The 21,152-nt window shown below is 43.5% G+C and overlaps 1 protein-coding gene across 1 annotated transcript in view; it reads right to left on the reverse strand.

Moving 5' to 3' along the window:
* Positions 1-400: 400 nt before the first annotated feature.
* LOC119033144 (rho guanine nucleotide exchange factor 26-like) overlaps positions 401-21,152 on the reverse strand; it is a 30,495-nt gene continuing 9,743 nt past the window's right edge. The window contains exons 7-15 of the mRNA XM_037122796.1: positions 20,734-20,886; positions 20,508-20,637; positions 19,878-19,952; positions 19,507-19,596; positions 18,465-18,622; positions 11,958-12,167; positions 4,321-4,391; positions 2,918-3,022; positions 401-2,611 (exon numbers count right to left, since the gene is read on the reverse strand). Coding sequence (XP_036978691.1) covers positions 2,469-2,611; positions 2,918-3,022; positions 4,321-4,391; positions 11,958-12,167; positions 18,465-18,622; positions 19,507-19,596; positions 19,878-19,952; positions 20,508-20,637; positions 20,734-20,886 — 1,135 coding nt within the window. The 3' untranslated portion in view covers positions 401-2,468. The remainder of the gene's footprint in view (positions 2,612-2,917; positions 3,023-4,320; positions 4,392-11,957; positions 12,168-18,464; positions 18,623-19,506; positions 19,597-19,877; positions 19,953-20,507; positions 20,638-20,733; positions 20,887-21,152) is intronic.

A 21,152-nucleotide genomic window follows, 5' to 3' on the forward strand; every position in this document is an offset into this window, starting at 1 on the left:
GAAGAGATGACATCTTGACCATTGAGAGTACATGGCAGGCACCAAGCAGTTCAATTTTTATTTAGAGTGGCTGATTAAAATATATAAATTTTGACTTAATATGCAAAGTTTCTGCAATATAAATCTGTATTTTGGAAAACATACATGGTACAATACAGGCTGTTTTACATATTTACATGTACACAGAAGATTTACAATAGTTACAAGTACAGGAAGTGATTGGAATAAAGGTGAGTTCATGCTTTAGATGTGTGAATTTTCCCTGAGTGCAAATGCAAAGCTTGGAAAGTCCAGATACTCCTTCTGTCCTTCTCTGCCTGCCGCCGTCATACCACGCCTCCTGCAGCTCACCGGTCCTGGTCGTCATTTGGACCGAGGCCAGAGCAGTGGGCTTGATAGATTGTGTTATCACCACACTCTGACCAAGCCATTTATTTCCTTTGGCCGGGCATGGCAACACTGAGAAGATGACTCACAGTGGACAATCACATTAAAAGCATGGCTGCTCTTCCCTTCTGGTCTCCCCATCAGCAGCGCACACAAATTAATTTCAGCTAGCCTCTGTAGCATCACTGATATAAATCCTGAGGGTGGGGTATTTATATATACACCTCTGGTTGGCATCAAGTGTGTGTGATATTTCAGGCTGTCCAAATCATTGAGTGGATGGAGAGAAAAATGGCACTTGTGACACAAATGCAGAGCCTGATTCATGATGCTGACATTAACTGATGACAAACGGCAAGGAGGAGAACAGACACTTGGCCCTTCTGCTCAGCTCATCATGACATATGGGATTATGTCTCCCAGGTGACTGTAATATTTTATATTACCCAATTAATTAAGTTTTATTCTATTTACACAAAGTGCCAAGGGCTGAGGACAAAGCAGCTCTCATTTTTCTGTTTCGGCTCAGCCACATTGTCTTTTGACATTTTCTTGCAAATATCATTGTTATGGTTTCAGTTCCTACATTAAAGGGTATGTCCACCAATTGCACACATTAATGGGGGAGTACGCCTGCATATGTGGGGAAAAAAAAGTAGTATAAAGACTTTAGTGGCTCAAGAGGAAGCAGCATGTAATCTGATACATCTGATTCTTGCAGAGATGGCACTCAGTGGCTTTAAGTTGCATTGTGGTTAATGTAGGCGCTAGGTTTCAAAAAGGAAGAGGTATGCATGGAATCATTTTTTAAATTTTTTTTTTTTTTGAAACTGAGCATAATGAGTCCAACAGTGCTATAGGACAGCAATGCTGGACCAGTGGATAGCTGTTCAAAACTGGCACCTACAATACCCACAATGCAACTTACCTACTGACTGAGAGGTAAATAATCAGATCATGGGGAGCAAATGTTGCTGCCTTAATGATTGATTACCCCTTAACTATTAAATGTGTGAAATATGCTGGATGTTTACTGTAAAAGAGTTTTAACCACTGACATAACCATGTTTGATGCAAAGTCAGAGTACGCTACATTAGGAGTTTAAAAATAAGTTAACAGATAAGAGATTGTATAGAATGTCTTTTAGCGTTTTTTTTTAAACTACAAATGACTTCTTTTAAAAACATTCTTATCTCATTCTAATGTGTTTTGTTATATTTGACAAGCGAGTACATGTCATTAGCCCACCTCTGATTGTCAGTTAAAACATTTTGTATCAGTTAAATTCTTTGAGGCGATTCATCAATTAATCATCAACATCCCTGATCAGATTACATCTTACATTGGAGCCACAAAAGGCTTTATACTGCTTTTTTCTTTTCTTTGTTCACACGTGCAGTATTACTCCCCAAAACCTTAAAAATGATGGAGTTGCCCTTTAAAGCACACACTATAAACAAGCTGCCAATCCAACCCCTCTTATTAAATTTTTCACAATCAGCATCTTCATAGCTAAACAACAGCACACATAAGGCTACGGTCATTTTCACACTATTTGGTCGACTTCACCTGCTATAGCAGTGCTGTAGTCTCACTTATTACATTGTACACTCAAAAAAATATGTTTGGAAAAAATTAACAGAAATGCACAAAATTTCACACCAACGGTTGATATCTAAGCAGGGTGTTGAAAGCAGTGACTCTGGCGCCAACTGTGAAGTTCACCATCCAGGGAATTAATGAATGTGACAGATTCCACTGCCGAGCCATCCCGCCCACGCAGGGACAGATCGGTGATTAAGGAAATCTCTGTTCTTTCGCTGTGTTTGTTCTGCATGGTCTTCGCTTTGAAATTCAGGCAAGCGTGCCTGATATTCACTGGGCGCTGAGCAGGAAAAAAAAAAAAAAGTCTTCATCTTTTTAATCCAGAGTCCAGCAGCCGCGGAAGCTCCCACACTGGCCCCCACGTGGTCCCTGGAGGGCAGGTCACTGATGCTGTTACTGAACTCATTTGTGTGGGTCGCTGCAGTGTCAAAGGGTCTCTTTAACAGCTGAGGAAAAAGCCCTCGGTTGGTCCCGCTCATACATTAGTCTCCAACCCCTGCAGGCGGTCCATCCTCTGCATGTTGCGCTCGATGGTGGCCTGGCACGTGATCCGTTCCGCACACTCGGCGAGGAACCAACCCCTCTCTCCGTCCCGCAGCCGCTCGCCTTCGTACCAGCCTAAGAGGACAGACAGTATGAATACGTGAATAAATGAAGAATACGTTGTGTTTACCCGTCCCTCTGTTCTTTAATATGAGAGCCCGTTGCCATGGTCACCGAAAAAGGGAAATGACCTTTAGCCTTTGTGTAGATTTTAAAAGCACATCTATGAAGTCTATTATACGCCAGGCTGGCATTGAAAGCGAGAGCGCATAAAAGTGCATGATGAAAGGATGCGGTTAAAGTAAGGGGCCGGGGGGAACGAGAGGAATACTAAAGAAGGTGAGTGAGAAAAGGAAGCGGAGGCACCGAGAGCCGACGTACCGTCATCTACAGCCTGCGAGACGAGCACCACATCAGCCACCTGCAGGGACAACTCGTCTGGCTGCTTGGCAGTGTAAGTTCTGATTACCTCCACCTGCATGACGTCTGAAACACAAACACAGGTCACATTAATCACCTCAGAGTTACACCGGCTTAGTTTGAAAACATGTAAACCAACCCGTGATTGAATCTAGTAGTTGTAAGTATTCTTTTTGTATTTGTGCTACTTAATACTTCCACTAAACTACATTCGGAGGCAAGTGTTGTGAGTTTGACTCCATCGCATTTATTTTGATGACTGTAGTTACTTTGCTGATTGCATGCTGCATCAGAACCAGATTGCCTTTATTAAAGGGTAACTCCATCAGTTTAACAAAATAGAGATGTTTACATGTCTTGTTGAGTACTGTTACATACCCATGTGAAAGAGCAGTAAAAAGCCTTTCGTGGCAATCTGAAACCCTAAGTTGCCACCAGGTTGCTTTGTGGGTAATGTAGGCGGCAGGTTTTGAAAGAAAGGCTGTCTCTTGTTGTGCTGTGTCCATTTTAATCATCTGTTTTTAAACTGTCCATGAGGAGTCCAACACTGTTTTAGGACTGCAATGCTAGACCAGTGGATTACTTTGAAAAATCTGGTGCCTACATTACCCACAATGCAATGTAGCCACTGAGTGACATCAGTGGAAGAAATCCAATTGCATGTAGCTTTCTCTTGTTGGGCTTTTTATAACTTTTTTTTACCATGTGCAGGTCGCGCTCCTCGAGACCTGTAGACACACTTTAATATGTAAAGTTGGTGGAGTTACCCGTTAAATGTGTTTTATTTAATTTTACTTTTAAGTGCTGTTTAATTTATTTCATTTTCATTGTGCATCTAAATATGGGAGAACTGACTGTATTCTCTGATCTTTCTTCAAACAATCGCTTGATCCAACTGCACTGGTTTACCTTTAAATGATGTGTTACATGTCTGTACTTTTGCAAGTTTAAATAGTAAATCTATTTGCTGTAATGCAGATAGCTGTGAATTGCCTCAATGTTTCCACCAGACACATGCTGAATATCAGATCTGATAACCAGTCAACCCATTAATGTACAATATTACATACATGTAAAAATATGTTTTACATGCACTTTTGAGAGTTATGTCCATTTTACATCAGATAATTTAAGACTCTTAATCAAGTCAAATATTAATATGATGGACTTTAACACAATGACTTTATTTTTACTCAAGAATTACTTTTGGTTCTTTCTGCATCACTGGAATTGTTTTGAACAAGGGAAATGTTTTGGTATCAAAAAACAGTTTCCATAAACAACCACACGGTGGCGCAATAGGCTAGAGTGTAGAGGTCAGGAGAGCAGTGTGTGTGTGTGAATTAGTGTGTGTGGGGACTTACTGGTTCTGTCCTGACACTTCTTGTTGTTGACATTCTGGCCCAGAGCGGTGATCCATCGAGCACGCTCGTTCCTAAAAGGCACACATAACAGAAGACAAGCAGGTTATTAACGTGATTAAAATAAAAGCAATGGAAAGTTCTACCAATGTCACAGCTGCTTAAACTCAACAGTGATGTTGGAGCTGCTTCCCTCCTAAACCGTGGTTGAAGTACTTTAATTGTTGTGATTTTGTGTTACAGATGTGGTTCACGCTCTGTCACACTCAGCTACAACGGACCGTCAGGGTTCATTTAAACCGACTAACATCAGATCTGGCTTGCCTGCACACAATCTAACAGGCTGTCGAGGCAAATGGATTATTTGGTCTCCCAGCAAGTTTTGCCTCCCCCCTCCCCTCCCTCCTCTCTGTCCCCCCATCAATGAGAGAACAGAGGTGAGTTTTCAGTGGGAGAGAACAAGCACAAAGGCCGATTCTCAGAAAGGGACAGACCTGCCTTTGCTCTCTTTCTCTCTCTCGTGTGTGTTTCATGGGAAAGAAAAAAAAAAAAAAAAAAACTGTGGGTGGAGTCGCACAGGTCAGATTCCAAGAAACTCTACCTCTGATATCACCTGTTCTCATCCCCTGCTGATGGAAGGAGAGGATTTAGAAAGAGACGGAGCGGGAGAGATAAAAGGGGGGTTCAGGAAATTAACTGGGGGGCAGGGGGGGGTTACACTGAGGCCCTCTGTGACTCAGCAGCGCTGGCCCCTCATCATGCAGATGGGTACAACATGCACAGACAATCATGGACTGAGCCGGGCATTTGTGTGGACGCTCTTCACAAGGACCTCTAATGGACCTCGAACTGGCAAGTCCCATGAGTCAGAGCTCGTTATTGTGTTCCCGTCGTACACATGCTGTTTCCACCCTTTTCAGGACACACGGGCTGTAAAACACGAGCTCACGTCATCCCTCAACACCTGACTGGGACTGTGTGAAATCACTACAAATCGTTATAACCATTACTGTGGATCAGGACCAGTAGCTTACAGGTCATCAGTATTATGACTGATAAAGTGTGACCTTTGGAGTTGAACCACACATTTTTATAGTCTCAACTGACAGCCATCAGGTCAATCACCTCTGTTGGTACCGTTCAGTATTTTCAACTACACCACTGACATTTTAACCATTTATTGGGCTCATAGTCCAGGTGGGAATAAATCACTCACGAATCGGCAAAACTGGCGTCAATTCATAAATCTTTTTCATATTCATAGTTGGTGTTTGATTTGATTTCTTTCCTGCTCTCGCGCCGACTCGAGCGGTTAACTCAACTTTCACTGTGGCTTCCCTTGACACGTTTTCCATAACTTATTCCATACCTTTCTGTTCCTTTTCTGAGCTATTGCAGCTCTACGAGGCTGGAAAATAATGCTAATGTGCAGATGTTTGGTTGATGTTGATGTCAACAGATTAATCAACGATTCATTCAATCGTTAGTTGGCGCTACTGTACGAAATCTGACGGCAAAAAATAAAAGAGATATTTCAATCTGGACCAAAGTCGTGGACCGACTTGACGGACGCCGCCACCCAGTCGACCGTGTTGCCAGCATGGCTGAAAAAGAAAGAACAACATTGCTGCCATCACAACGTTAGTCACTGATGACTAGGCGCAGCATATATTCATGTAGATCTAGTTATTAAGCTTTCAATAGTCCATGAATGGGAAAGCATTCAACAGAAGAAAGTGGTGAAGGCATAAATGGAGGAGGAATACCAGCTGCCAATTACATTCCTGAAACACACACCATATCATTTTTTTTTGCACCCAACAGTGACAGCCACTGATACATTTGGGATCCATCTGCCACAGCGACCTCTCCAGTCTCTCCTGCTTGCTTTACAGGCTGACAGGCTGGTAACCAACAGACTGGGCATCCCACGGGAACACGCACACACATACAAGAGGTAAGTGAGCTTCCTCTGGCGTCCGAGCGGCTCCGTGGGAAGGGCAGCTGCTGGTCGCCGCTTTCTGACAGCTGGACACACATGCCGACGGTCAGATACTGTACATGTGCACATACGCGACCACGCCATCGTGACGGGTCGCTTTCTCAGGCTCAAACAGCTGAAATACTTTATCAGAGCTACATGTAGTCAATGTGTATCCAGCAAACAGGCGACCAACATGTGTTCGAGAGGCACTTAATGGTCGTCTGTGGAATGTGACATACCAAGAGAGAATCAGGTGAGAAAAAAAAAAACAGCCTGAGTGTTTGTTTGCATGCTGCATATGCAACAGCAGGTGCTCAGCCCTCTTCCCCTCTGGATGGCTACAGGCCTGTGCAGGATCCATCTCTATTCATGGTGGTAGAGCTTCCCTCTGCTTTTTAACCATTCACCCCAATGTGGACGAGAATGCCAGGGAGTCATAAATCTATTGTCAGAGGTTTTTTTTTGTTCCACCTCTGAAAAGCGGAGATGCCTGGCTGCTGCACCGCGGAACCTCTTTCGCACGGGCAGATAAAGAGCGACGACAGGCTCCCTTTTCCAACCTTCCCCTCCTCTGCCAGCTTCAAATCAGCAGCAGACTTCTGTTTTTCATCTCCTCCTCTCCCCCTTTCTGTTCTCTCCTATCAACTTGTTTACTCTCGACCAAGTCCCTCCCTTGTTTCCACTTAACCGCAGGTCAGAACAGCATTCGGGTACAATTATTACTCATCCGACGAAAAACACAAAGTCTCTACTGCCCGGAGCTGTCCAGCCAAGGGAAACTCCCCCCCAGGCGAAGGGAACGGTTGCCATCAGCTTCTCGTTATCGTGTAAATGAAAGCAGACTTAGCGAAGAAAGTCAAAAACAATAAGAGAAATGAAATCAGAGACAATACCAAAGTGTGCAGCAAGAAGCACAGACTCCCTCCTCCAGGCCGGGGGTTGTTACATAACGGGCGCTGCTTTGTGTTATAGCTGCATATCTGCTGCAGACTTCTGTAGCTGCTCTGTTCCACTAATAGAGAAAGCACTATTCACCGACTCTGGACAGGACACAACATCAGGGTCATGGGGAAGGCTCGCTGGCATGAACACAACCAAACAAAAAGGATACAGAGGAAAGGAAGAAGACACAGACAGAGGGAAAAAAAAGAAGAAGAGAATCACAAACGATTGCCAGAGAGACTGTCAACAGACGAGCCACAGAGGCGTCCTTGTGCCATCTCCGATCCAGCTGCCGTGTCTGAATTCCTGGTGTATTATGTAACCGCTGCGGTTATAGATTGATCTGTTGTATGTATTCTGCTTAAGACCGCACACAGCGACACAAAAAAATAACAGGCAAAGCATCGGCTTAAAAGGCTGAGCAGGTGGAGAGCAAACGAAAAATGAAAGCAGAAACAAAAACGCTCACGCTGACTAACACGAGGGGGGAAAAAAAGTCAAATTCTACAGTTTTTCATTTCCACAAAACAACAACACAGACCCGCCTTCAGCCAGAATGTGTGGAATTTCACATCGGAGTCTGAGTTTAGCTGCACTTAAATTCAGTGGTGGAGTGAGCAGTAAGGGCAAGTGTCTGCAAAACATCTGCCAGATTCTCAGTATTCCTTTCCTGTCGTTCACAGTGTACCTGCTCCAGCACTCATTAACAGATATTATATGGCACAGAGCAGCTTTTATGCTTTTTCCCTTTTGAACCGTGACACTGACGAGAAATCAGCTGACCGTCCTTCTTGCCCAATCAGCAGCGTCCTCCCCCACGCTTTGGTTACCGCTCAGTGAGGACTGGAACACAGTTTGGGTACAGCACACGGTGGATTAGCTTCAATACCTGGCTTCAGTCAGTTAGATGTACATTTTAAAGGGGATGCCATATCTAAGAACTGGCCACCTGTCGAATTCAGACTCAAAACAGCACATCAGACTAACAGCTAACTGCTGCCAACAGTAGCTGCTGTTAGCTAGTTAGCTCGGCTGACCGTGCAGCTAGCGGTTCAGGCTGAGAGCTCGGAGCACCAGGAGAGTGTCGGTGTTCACACTGCCAGCACGGGAGTGTTGGACCGATAAGGATATATCAAATATCTATAATATCTATAATGTCACAACAGTTATTTCTTCACACTCGGTTGGTTATTTTGGTCATTTTCAATTCAAATGCTTACATAATTCCACCTTTTAAACTAATGTAGTTCTTAAGTAACCCGTGTGATAAACTGAGCAAAGCAGAAAATCAGTATTACAGGTTTAACAATTAATTCATCATTTATCGAGCAGAAAGACTGATTAGACTTTTCCTCGTTTCAGCCTCTGAAAAGTGAGTATTTGCTGCTTTCACACTTCCCATCATCAACCTGATTTTTTTTAAATGCTGTGCTGTACTGATTATGAATTGATTAGTAGATCAATTGAAAAAAAAACTTGTCAACAGAGACTGTATTACTTTCTAATCCATTTTCTAATCCATTTGGGTTTGCTTTAGTCGAACAACAACAAGCGATTTCAACACCTACAGCTCTGAAAACCGGAGATTTTTCATAATTGGCAGCCACTGTATTGACACAATCCCTTATTGTAAAAAGAATCAGTTTTATATTCAGCAATGAAAATAAGGGATAGTTGCAACCTTGCCTGGCGATCAAAACAGGCAGTTTGGATCACCCTGGGCTCTAGGAACTGTGCATTTATTCTTCTATTTTCTGACGTTTTATAACAAATAATCAGAAAAGTACTTTAATCAATAAAAGGAGATAACCATCAGCTCCAGCCCTACTCTCCACTCCTAGAGCATTCTCCAAGCCTGAATACTCATTACTGTCCTCCCGACAACGTTTAAAATCTGATAGAAGACCAAAATAGGCTGACTAATGTAACACCACTTCCATGTGTCATGTTGGCTTAGATCACTGAATTGGGATGAATGGCCGCAGGAAGAGGAAGTTATTCTCTGGTCATCAGCAACAAAGAGCAGACACTGGCTGCTGTCTAAAAGATGAGACACGGGACCGAAGACGAGTCGGGCAGAGTGAAAATAACAGGCGGGTGGGGGGGGCGGAGGAGGGGGACAGTCGTGGGAAACAGCCCACTCAACAATGAGCCGCTGCTAGGCAACAGGTTAAACAATGGAGAGCTGTGCCAGGGTCTCCTGTCCTCAGCTCATTCAGGGCTACAGTGAGAGCGACACACACCCACACACACACACACACACCATTACAACTAAGCCGAGGCCCCCAAACGCCAGCTATCAAAAGAGGGAGTCTGGGGGCTTTCCACAGCAACACACACTAGACACAGGGGCACTTAATCGAGGAGACCCCCTCATGTATACATGGGCGCTGTATTAAGCTCAGCAGGCATCGTATTTAAGCCACATCACCAAGATTCCCTCCCACACAGTCCACGGCAGTCACACTTAACACTATTACTGCAGTCGCTTTTGTCAGTGTTTCTCTTAGTAACAGCAAAGGGGCTAATATCAGCGCTACCCACTGCCACACAGCAATAAAAGCAGCAGGCAGTGGAGATGTACTGAGGCTCAGTGGTTCCTCTTGGAGGACCACACGGAGTGGCTCCTGTTTTTAAACTAGTTCTGTTCCAGATTCGATATGATCATTTTCATTATCAATTAAATTGTTGATCATTTTTTCGATTCATCCATTTGTTTGGTCCATCAAATGTCAAAAAATAGTCCAAGATGTTGTCCTCAAATGTCTTGTATGTCTTTAATATATTCAGTTATCTGTCATAGAGGAGTGAGGAAACAATGAAATACTCACATCTGAAAAAACTGAAATCAGAGCAGTTGGACATATTTCTTCAGAAATGACTTGGCACTTAATTTAATTGTTGACGTGAAACTGTTAGGTCGATCAGTTGCTGCAGCTCTGTAATGTTGGTGCGAGCTCACCAACCAGCTTGTGTTTCAGGTGGAGCCAATGTAGTTAAGGCAACTGAAGCAGCAAGATGGAAGACTGCATTGATTACCTGCAAATGTTTGTTCTGTTTTTCAGATATTTGTTTTTTTCATTGTTATTGTAGAAAATACCACGCCTGCAAACTTTTCAGGCTCTCTCAATAGATTTAATTTTTGGTTCGTAATGCTCCGGCTACATGTATCAAAATGTCACCAACATTGTCAAATATAGCCAAGCTTGATATCCAAACCAGTGAGGCTGTCATTTTTTGTTGAAGGTAATTAATAAAGCAGCATTATAATGAAGTGCTGCAGAGATGCCCTGGTTTTACCACAAGATAAATCACAATATCATATGAACATCACAATATTTTTCTTACTGTATAGTGCAGCTCTAGTCTAAGAGTTCTGACTACTGTCTCCACATGTTTCCATTCAGCTACCACCATATATGCACCTGCATTGTCTCCTGAGCTGTTGTTTTATGGCCTTTTATTACAGCCTGCCTTAAAAACAATTTCCATTTTAAAACTCTAGTAAAAATTTAAACTCTCCTGGATGATAGTCTTTACACCCATAGTCGCAGAATAACACCGTGCACTTGTGGAACATTTGGCAGGAAAAAAAAAACAAAAAAAAACGTCTTTTAAAGAAGCGTTTAAAAAGGCAGTTTTTTTGTACAGTGGAACTGAAAAACCACACCTTCTATAATGAGAATAAAGAGGGAGGCTCTCCAACCTCACAGGAATGAGGAGGAACGGGCCCTGTGCACATGAAAACACTCCTTAACAAAGCCGTGAACCACAGCAAATAATTACAGTGAAACCGAGTGTGTGTGCGTTTGTGTACACGAACTGTGAATCCTCCCGCTGACTAGAACAAATATACGCTGTATGAAGCCCTGATATACTACGGATCCCCTTTTTGTTTGCGTAGGTTACATAATCCACCTAAACACCCTCACTGTTACTGTACAGAGACAGCCAATCAGAGGAGGGTTTGGCTCTGCACTTCACCAGCATGGCTACGGACACGAATTTTCCAAGGAACCTCAAAAACTTCTATTTCCAAGTCAGATGTGTGAGCAATCACTCGCGCTGCACATGCAACACATTTCGGCTACAACCGGCAGACTCTAAACAAAAGAGAGCGGCTCTGCTCAGAATAGACGCTCAGTCAACAAAACAATTATGCAGTACAGCCGGTCTGCGTTAAGAGTGCCACTGCAGACGGTGTGACTGTATGACGGGCAAATGAACTTCAGTTCCTGGGTCACGCAAACAACAAGCAGGAAGGATCGGGCTTTGTCTCGAGACTAGATGTAACAGAATATCCCTGTGAGCTGTAATGGTCCAAAAGAGAGGCTGAGAAATAAGAGCTCAGGAGAGAGGGCTGATGGGATTTTCTTACCTGGAGTTAAAAAAGCATTTTAGAGCACATAAAGGGGAGATAAGGGAGTTTGTTTCAGGGGGAAGAGAATCAACTAAGCCATTTCTTTTTATAGAGGAATGAATTGAGACTATCTCTGCTCTCTTGACTTTAAATCAAAATATCAAACCCTTATGTCTACCCTGACCTACTAAGACACATCTATAAATGTCCGGGGTTAGCGTTACGCCACTGGAAAAGCGTGATTCACCAGCATGATCTTGTAAATCTGTAACTGAAACGCAAGTGAAACAAAAAAAACAGCACAATAATTGAGAGGGACAAAGGTTACAACAACAACAAGAACGCTGCACTCACAGCAATTCCGTCCCAAGGATCATGGGCACCTTCTCGCCGGAGTGGTTGCTACGGAAACGCAGACGGAAAAGATGGTTGGCGCCAGCTTGTCGTGAGCTCAGCATGCTGGCGGTGCTTCTGACCGGCGACAGGTTGAGATCCTCCGGCTGGCAGGGGCCCACCCAGATCTGGTCCCTGAGAGCGTAGTCGATCACGGTGTAGCTCTCCTCGCTGGAAGAGGCAGAAAGATTCAACGTGAGCTCACATTCAGGAAATCACAAACTTATGTTTAACTAATGTTTTCCAAGCTAAGTATCAGATTAACACTGGATCAGTGTTGTTATGCTTCTCATTTTTTCCCTTCCCTCAAGTATTTTATATACTGTGTGTTTTGCTGGTAAAAGACCTTGAGAGTTAAGAAGGTCAACAGAAGCTCCTCTCTCCCACAGAAATCAATGCTCCTGAAACGCCTCGTCAGAACTCCCGCCGCCTTTAATCCCGTGACTTTGTGACATCACACTACGTCACACATTTGCAAATCATTGCCCAACGGCAAGTTTGAAGAATTGATTTAGCACAGCTGCTCTGTTCATGTTAGCTGTTCTGGGTCAGGCGTGTGTGAGCTGACCAATCAGAGGAGGCTGGGTTTTCAGGAGGAGGAGCCTTAAAGAGACAGGAGCTAAAACAGAGGGCTTCAGACAGAGGATGTGTTTTTTGAGCATTAAAGCATATAAACATATTCTATCAGTAACCCAAAATAAAATTACGAACCTGAAAATTAGCAGAATGTGTCCTTTAATTTAATTAACTGCATGAGGATTGAGAAGTGAATTAAGATAAAATGATAAAATCCCTGTACGCGTTAAAAAAAACCCCCACACACATGGCTTCTGTGGGAAGATGATAGAAAGTGAGTTTGACATTCAAATGAAGTCACTTGAAAACATTTTTCTTGGAACTGTCACAGCCACAAAAAGACAAAACAAAAATGTTATGTCAAGATAATGCTCGCACTGGGTTGACTTGGATTGCTTTAAATATCCTGATATTTAGACTCACTTTTCACTTTTTTATTTTTTCACATTTAGACAAACAGTAAAGACGGCTGTTCCTCATTGTGATTTTGTTTTTTTAATGACTTACTTGTGCTTCTCTGTTCCCAAATTGTTCCTGTGGTCACCTGTTGAAAACTCCAATCACGGGGACCGGGGGTTTTCAACAATGGGGTTTTTCAACAGATGACCACAGGAACCATGTTGTGTGGGTGTTGTGTGATGTGTGACGTGTGTCCAACCGTCTGCATTCCTGTTTGTAAATTCAAATGTTGAAATGTTTACATTTATTTTACTATTATTCTCTCCTTGGCTAATTGACTTGGATTAAAAAAAATATAAAAAATACAAAGAATTCACAACACCATCAACCCTCCTCCTCTGACACATTAAATCTAAGCTCATTGTTTTCAGTGGAGATCTGGTTTCACTACCCCTCAGCAGTTCTGCCCCCGAGAGGCTGAACACGGCGCAGTGAATCAAATTCACCTGGATTAATAAATCAGCTGTCACATTAGAATGCCCGTCAGAGGTCCACACATTCATCTCTCTACATGTCATTACACTGATTTAGCTGCTCACTGGTTTCTCTAGCGTGCAGCGTGCCTACATTTCCCATGAGTACCCTTTACCTGAGCGTGACCCCGTGTCCAGCGTACACGGACTTAGTTAGAAACATCTGGAGCTGATTGTGAAACATGGTACCTCAAATGCAGCACAGAACCAGGAGAAAAATGTGTGTGTATTTATTTATTTTTTTAATCGCGCTCTGAAGAACAGGAGCTTAAGTCCAGCCCACATGTGTTTCATCAGCCTGAGGCTGAGCCAAGATGAGAAGCTGCTGGACAGCAACCAGCTTCTTGTAAGCCAGCATGTCCATTAGTGTTCACGGGACAAAGGTTGCAGTTCAACAAACAGTAGTGACAGTGCATCTGTCCATGTCCGACCATCTCACTCCTTCATTTACACACACGTGGACTCGGGTCATGACTCACTGGAGAATCCCCGGTCACGGCTGGGAGGCTCTCAACAAGGTTCAACTGTTACCCATCAGCCTCTATTGTCCACCGATCAATCAAGCTGAAACATGTTGGCAACAACCACTTAAACCTCTTAGAAGAGGAGAGAGATAAAAGCAGAGGGGGGTTTAATATAATGAGGACAGACATAGAAAATGCAAGAAAGAGTATTTGCACTAAAGTTGGAGCTAACGCCAACCGAAAGCTGCTCTCTGTGTGTCAGTCTGATGACGAGCTACAATAGAAAAGAGTGACATTTTGGGAAAACACACTTGCTAGCTGTGACTAGCTGTGAGGCTAGGAGTCAGTTAGCTTGGCCTAGCAAAAAGACAGCTAGCCAGCTAGCGCCTCCCCGTAAAGCCATACATTGTTGTTTTAATGGAAGGGGATAGTACATTTGAAAAAATAATTGACAATAAATAAACAGATTGTAATATATATGTTACTTCTATTGGATTCAATACACAGTTTAAGGGAGCTTTAAAGAGAACAAAATGCTTTAAAAATTGTGATTTTTTTAAAAAAAAAGATTTATAAAGGCTTAAAACTTACTTAGTTTTGTTAAAATAAGAGTTAAATAACTCTGTCTTCCAACAGTAATTACTGTTAAAGAGGGTTTGCCAACAGATGCTTTAAGGTGAAATTCACAATGGTCAGAAAACAGTTGCTGTTCAATTTATCATGGGTTTATACACCCTTAGGTACACCTGTAAATATCATGATTGATCACTTTATCTACGAATTTGGTGAAATACATGTAATGTTTTTTTTTTTGTCTTTAACACCTGAATAAACTCTTAAACCAGGCATATAATCTTTTTCTTGAGGAGGCTGGAATTTACAGTCATCCTCATCTTGGCTCCTCACAGCCCTACAGGTAAAATGCCTGGAATGCCATTTACATGACAGCAGGAAATGGGACGGGCGGGGAATCTAAGTGTTTGTCAGGTTAGTTTTCTCATGTGAGCGGGGGTGGGTGTGGGTGTGGGTGTGGGTGTGGGGGGGGGGGGGCAGGTATAAACTGTTGGGATTATTGCAAAATAGTGTGATAAACACTCAAAACCGAAACACTATGAGAAAAAGAAATACAGTCTCTCGAGCGTCTTCCGCAAACACACACACAACTTCACTGGAATGAGGATGTCTCCGGTGGTAGAGATAGCACAGGCATCTACCACACATCATCACAACTGTGACAGCTTCCAACTAACCCCTGTACAACCAGTTCTTCAACACACAATCTGATCTACCACAAATCCTCAGAGAGATTTTGGAGATAAGACTTGGTAAGTCAAGCATGAAGACAAACATGCACACACATACACACACTTACAAAGTAAGAGCATGATGTTCTGGTGTTAAGTAGGAGTGTTGAGACTACGGCGAAGTCAAACAAACAGAGGGAGGGGAAGAAAAAAAAAAGTAAAACAGAAAGTGTTGGGATTATATACTTGCACGCACACATAGAGAGAGGTAGAATGAAAAAAAAAAGAAAGGAAAAGGACAGAGAGTAGAAAAACAAGAGAATAGAGAGAAAGAGATGGAAAGCTGAAGCTCAACAATACCAAATGTTTAGATGATGCCCAACATCACACCGGAAAAAATGGGGGAAGATGAGAGCGGAGCCAGCTGGTGTAGACTCAGTGTTATGTAAGTGTTCCTGCGAGCCAGAGGGCAGCAGATCAACACTTCCCCCCGCTGCGTGACAATAGCCCAGTCTGACATGGGCTTGGTTTCTAATAACCAATCCCATTAAATCCAGTTCAAACTTAAAAAAAAAAAAAGAATCAGATTTGTTTACTGACACTGTGATCTTCTCTCCTTTTCTAGAGGCCACTGTACAAAACACTACCGAAGAAGAACTTTGATTTTCTGTTAAGTCAGAATTGTATTCTCAAGTAATGGACTGATTATTTGGTCCATTAGTCATCAGAAAATTGTTTAAAATGTTTCCCGAAGTCCAAAAAAACAACACTATTTGGTTTGAAGCAACAGAAAAACAGAAGAGCAGAAAATCCTCACATTGGAGAAACTGGATCCATATTTGCCATTTGTCCTTAAAAATGTACCAAAAGGCTCAATATGTAAGAATTAGCTAACCCGAATTCATCCCAGCAGACAGGAGCAGCATATCACCAGAGCAACTGCCAACTGCTGCTAACTGTATTCTTTTTATCCATGACTGTAGCTACTGTTAGCTTGTTAGCTCAGTGAGCAGTGCAGCTAGCTGGCCTACCATGGGAGTGTTGGTGTTGACACCATTACTGTAGCACAGGAGCTTTGGACCACTGGGAGAAAAAAAGTTTTTCCAGGCCTGGGGCTAGCTTGTTAGCACGCTAACTTCGGTAGATATCTCTTCAACACAGCACAGAGACACATTTGATATGATGCCAAAACTGTTAGTTTTTCACATTGTGTTGATAATATTTGTTGTTGTTTTGTTTGTTTTTTTCTTGCACCTTTAAACGATTAATCTATTATCAGAGTGGTTGCCTGTTAGCTAAGTTTGCTGGGGTACTGGCCGGAAAATAAAAGCCATTTATTCAATGTTGGTGTATCAGGCCCCCATCAAATAAACAAAACTTTAAATTGACAAAAATTCTTAGGGGTGTCACAGTTCCGACTTTGAATCATTTTTGACAATATAACTTAAAAAAACTCTAAAAACACTTCAGAGGACACAGCTAGCTTACTAGTAGCCTAGAACACCAATAGCATTGCCAAAGATCCTCCTACTTGAGAAAACCGTTAACAGGTTTGAGAAAGTGAAACTTGTAACAAACTGCACTTCTATCTTTTTTTTTGTTCATTGTTGAATGATGGCTGGCATTCTGGTTGAACTCAGTCAGGGCATAAAAGTCTGAGTCTAACAATAGAAAGCTGTCAGCACAGACGATTATTTTTCAAATCGAAAGTCAAAACCAAACATTGATTTGGAAAATCCCTGCTACAGACAGACGTTTCAAAGAGATTAGATTTGATACAAAGACACAGTACTAGATTTATTTACAACCACATGCTTTGAACTGCCGCCACAACCTTGCAGACTAACCTTTTGGGATCCCCAATCAAACTAACCCGGGGTGACAAGTTTGCACTCCCCTTCTCCCGAACAGTAAGAAATATTGGCCTTTAAAACTAAAAAACATCCTCAGGTCCCAGGTATGTTTTCTTTCTACCGTGTAAGTGCTGTGACTCTGACCCTTCCACCCTTTCCTTCTGCTGTTCCTAGAAATTTAAGCTTGTGAAAAATGAGGGAAGAAGAATGATTCAAGCACACAGAGTTATTGCATTTGGCAACTAAGTGCAGTAAGCTATCCCCCCCCACACACACACACACACTGGGGAAAGAGCTATTATACCATTATGTCTGGGAGGGTTGGTGACCTGGCGCTGCCTGGCTAGCCTCGCGTACCCCTGGTGTGTTTTTGTTTTGATTACTGCAGATGGAGTGCAGTGGAGTAACGTGCCACAGCAGGGCTCCAGCGCTCGCCACAGCACAAACCAATATTATAACAGCTTCTCCCCATTCAAAAGGCGCACACCCTTTCCCAAATCCCTCTTCCAACACACAGGCCCGGACACCAGGCCCTGCTGGAGTCTGCCGTCCAGGATCAGATTCCCAGAAAAATATCAAATGGTATGTTTCTCCTTTTTTTCATGATTCCTTGGATTCTGGAGTCAGAGCGAGTGACGGTAAAATCACTTCCAGACGCACACAGAGCGAGATGGACGGGAAGGGATTTTTTTGGCATAAATAGAGAGACACCCACGCTAGACAAATGAAAACCACATCATTTCAAGGAAGTCCTCTTTGTGGCTCGCTTCGTGAGTATTTTTTTGCCTAAAACTAGAGGAAACAGAGGAGGGGAAACAGGCCGACTCGCAACCAGTCCGACAATAAGCAGGTCTGCGAGCTCCAGATGATTCATGGCACCGCCGGGACATGTTGAGACCTCGGCAACTTCCAGGAAAACAGGCTCCGGTTTATGATGCCAAGTCGCAGCAGGTTCAGGTAACTGCACCTGTTCAGCTTAGTTAACACACCCATGAAGCAGGGGGGGAGTCAATACCTATTAATTTTTTTTAAGTCCCTCCACCACTGTGCCAATAATGTCTTCACACTGTCACAGTGAGGCTGTTGTTTTTTCCTTTATTTCAAATTGTTCCGTGTATTCCAGCATGGATCTCATAGAAGAGGATCACTTCGCAGGGCAAGTTAAAACATGAAGTTGGAGAAGGTAATCTAACACACCCTGAACTCAGGTTTATGGTCATATTCGGCTTAAACACTCACTGTTGTCACTGCGAGGGATCTTGGTTACACTTTCACCCTCGACGTGTCAGAACAGGTGAGTTATGAGCAAAGCCTGCACGCCAAGGCCACCCACCACCAAACACCAGCTCAACCAAACACACAGCATCTGCAGCGGCAACGTCCAAAACACCACTCTCACCTCTTCTTCCTGGTGACAATGAAGACGTCGTTGAAGAGGAAGAAGTACACTTTCTGCTGCCGCGACGTCCGCCTGAGGAAGATGCCGTTGTCCTCTACGAAGGCGGTCAGCTCTCCTCTCTTCACCATCCACCTGGAGGAGGAGACGAGCGGGAAAGGCTGGATGGAGGGAAGGTAAGATAAGAAAGATGATGTGAGACAGTAAATCTGACCGAATAAAGTATTTCAGAATGTCTGTAATGTGGGTGCTGTCAGGAAATGATAAATCACAACATTTGTGTGTGTGTGCGTGTGTGTGCGTGTGTGTGCGTGCGTGCGTGTGTGTGTGGCAGCTGGCTCTGCAGACTGAGAATATGTTCGCGGGACATCTGTGGATCCCAAATGTGCCAACAGTTATTTCCCACAGTACTTAGGCACACTTGAGCCTGCCAAGCCTTGTGTCCATTATGTGTATAGCTGCTCGCTAAGTGAGTGGCGATGGTGTACTTTGCACTGCCGCGTCTGCATGTGTGTACATGTCAGTGCGTGACTGTAATGAAATGTCTTACATAAGAAACACACATTTTAAAAAAACTAAGTATTTCAGGAGTTTGGGGAATATACACTTTAGTTAGATAAAGTTCAATTGATGGGTGATGTGATGAATTTGGATCATGATCTCACTGATTAATGAGTTTTGCGAATACACCAATGGTTGGAGAGCTGTTTTGCATCACATTCATGAATCAGCACAAGTTGGGGATTGACTCAGAAAAAAACCTGCTTCACAGAACTACTGGAGGTCAACAACTCCACAGGATACCTTTAGTGAGCTTTCCATGTCAAGAAGGACTCTGTGTTGACCATCAGACAGAGGCAGGCCAACTGTGTTTCACTCTTTCCAGTCTCATAAGCTAGCTAAGCTAAACATGAAAGTGTTATCAATCCTCTCATTCAGCTCTCAGCAACGAAGCAAAGAAGCACGTTTCCCACAATGTCGAACTACCACCAGAGTGACGCGCAATCCGAGATGTTAGCGGGGAACAATCTGACCGTGTCCTTACCTTGATCTTAAACTCCAGCTGAGAGTTGATGGTGTACATCATCTCCGTTCGCTCCATCGTGCGAGCTCCCTCGTTACATTTTCTGACCACCTGCTCACACACAAACACACACGCGCATACACATGGTATTGATTAATCACAATGTACACATACCTTTTTTAGTTTTCACCCAGCGTCAGTTCATTCTCTAACTCCTGCATGCTCGGATGATTGAATACAGCTTCAAATAGGAAGTTATTAACTCCCAGCCTCCTGTGTCTGAGGCAAGACTTCTAAGACATAACATGTACAGTATATGCATGACAGTGAAATTTAGGAAAACATAATCCAGAGAATGAGTCATTTCTGGTCGAGTCCCTCAACGCACACACCTTGCTGACTCCTTGCAAAGCCCTCTTACAGTCTTCATATTGTGCCGAGTCTTTGGGCGTCTTCTGACAGATTGTCTGCAACAAAAAGGGAGTCACAGCGATAATCAGTAACATATAGTGCTAGCATCCCACACGAAAACACATTTGCGTGCAAAACCCCAGTAACAATTTACTGGGCCCCATGTACGCTCGGAAGTGGGATAAAATATTGATGCTTTAAAGAAAGCTGTGGGAAGAAGTGATCTGAAACCAAACTTTCTCAGGATCCAGAAGCCTCTGAGTGTACAAGCGTAAACCCCAGAGTCCCCGGGGAGACACTGACAGAAGACGGCAGAGAGGAGGATGAAAGTAGAGCAAGGGAGAGGAAGAGAGGGAGAGTAATGTGGAGCCGAGGGAAGCATGAAACCAGAGAGGAATAAAAAAAAAAAACACTTGAAGGGAGTCAGATGAGCTAAATCAGTTGAGATAATCGAGGATTGATGAAAAGGTCGTACAAACAGCTCCGAAGTTAGAGCACAGCCCATGTAGGATGAGTCAGGGCAGCACGGACAAACAAAGCGTTGCGTAACGGAGTGAAAGTCATGTAATTCTAGAGCTTGTGCTACTGTGCAGCCTCAATAACGCACTCACATCCATGAGCAGGGGCAGGCGGGTGATCCTCTGCATGGGCAGGATGAGGAAGGAGATCATGGGGAGGTTCCTGCAGTCTGGGTGGCCCTCTATCCTGGTCAGCACCTCCTTGAAAGCTGGGTTCTTGGACCTGAAAGAGAGGGCGGAGGGAGACTGGGTGTTCAGGGAGGAAAGACCGAAACAATAATGCGTTATCTTTTGTGCGTGTTTCTTCTCGGTCACTCACACCAGCCTCTGCAGGGTCCTCTGCTGGTAGACCTCGTTGGAGCAGTACGTGATGTAGGGATCGAAGTTAGACTGAGCGTGCCTGTAAACGATGTCGCTGATGTCATCGATCACTATGTTCTGTTGGTGCCGTTCCTCCAGTTCCTTAAAGAACCTAAACACAGGATAAAGAAGGGGTTAGGCATGTCGGGGATTCATACCGAACATGGCAACAGCTCGAGTCATACACATCAAATTATGACTCATCCCTCAAATATGGGGGACAGTGACAGATCTAAAGTCAGGAAGGCAGGAAGCAGCACCAACACCTTAGGTCTAAACCCCCCTGGAAGATCACAAAAGAGGAACTCCCCGCCTCTTAAAATAGACATAGCCTACCATTAACCATAACACAAAAGGCTTTTCCTCTTCCTGAGCACC

The sequence above is a fragment of the Acanthopagrus latus genome, chromosome 2 (genome assembly GCF_904848185.1).
Source record: "Acanthopagrus latus isolate v.2019 chromosome 2, fAcaLat1.1, whole genome shotgun sequence".
Classification (NCBI taxonomy): domain Eukaryota; kingdom Metazoa; phylum Chordata; class Actinopteri; order Spariformes; family Sparidae; genus Acanthopagrus; species Acanthopagrus latus.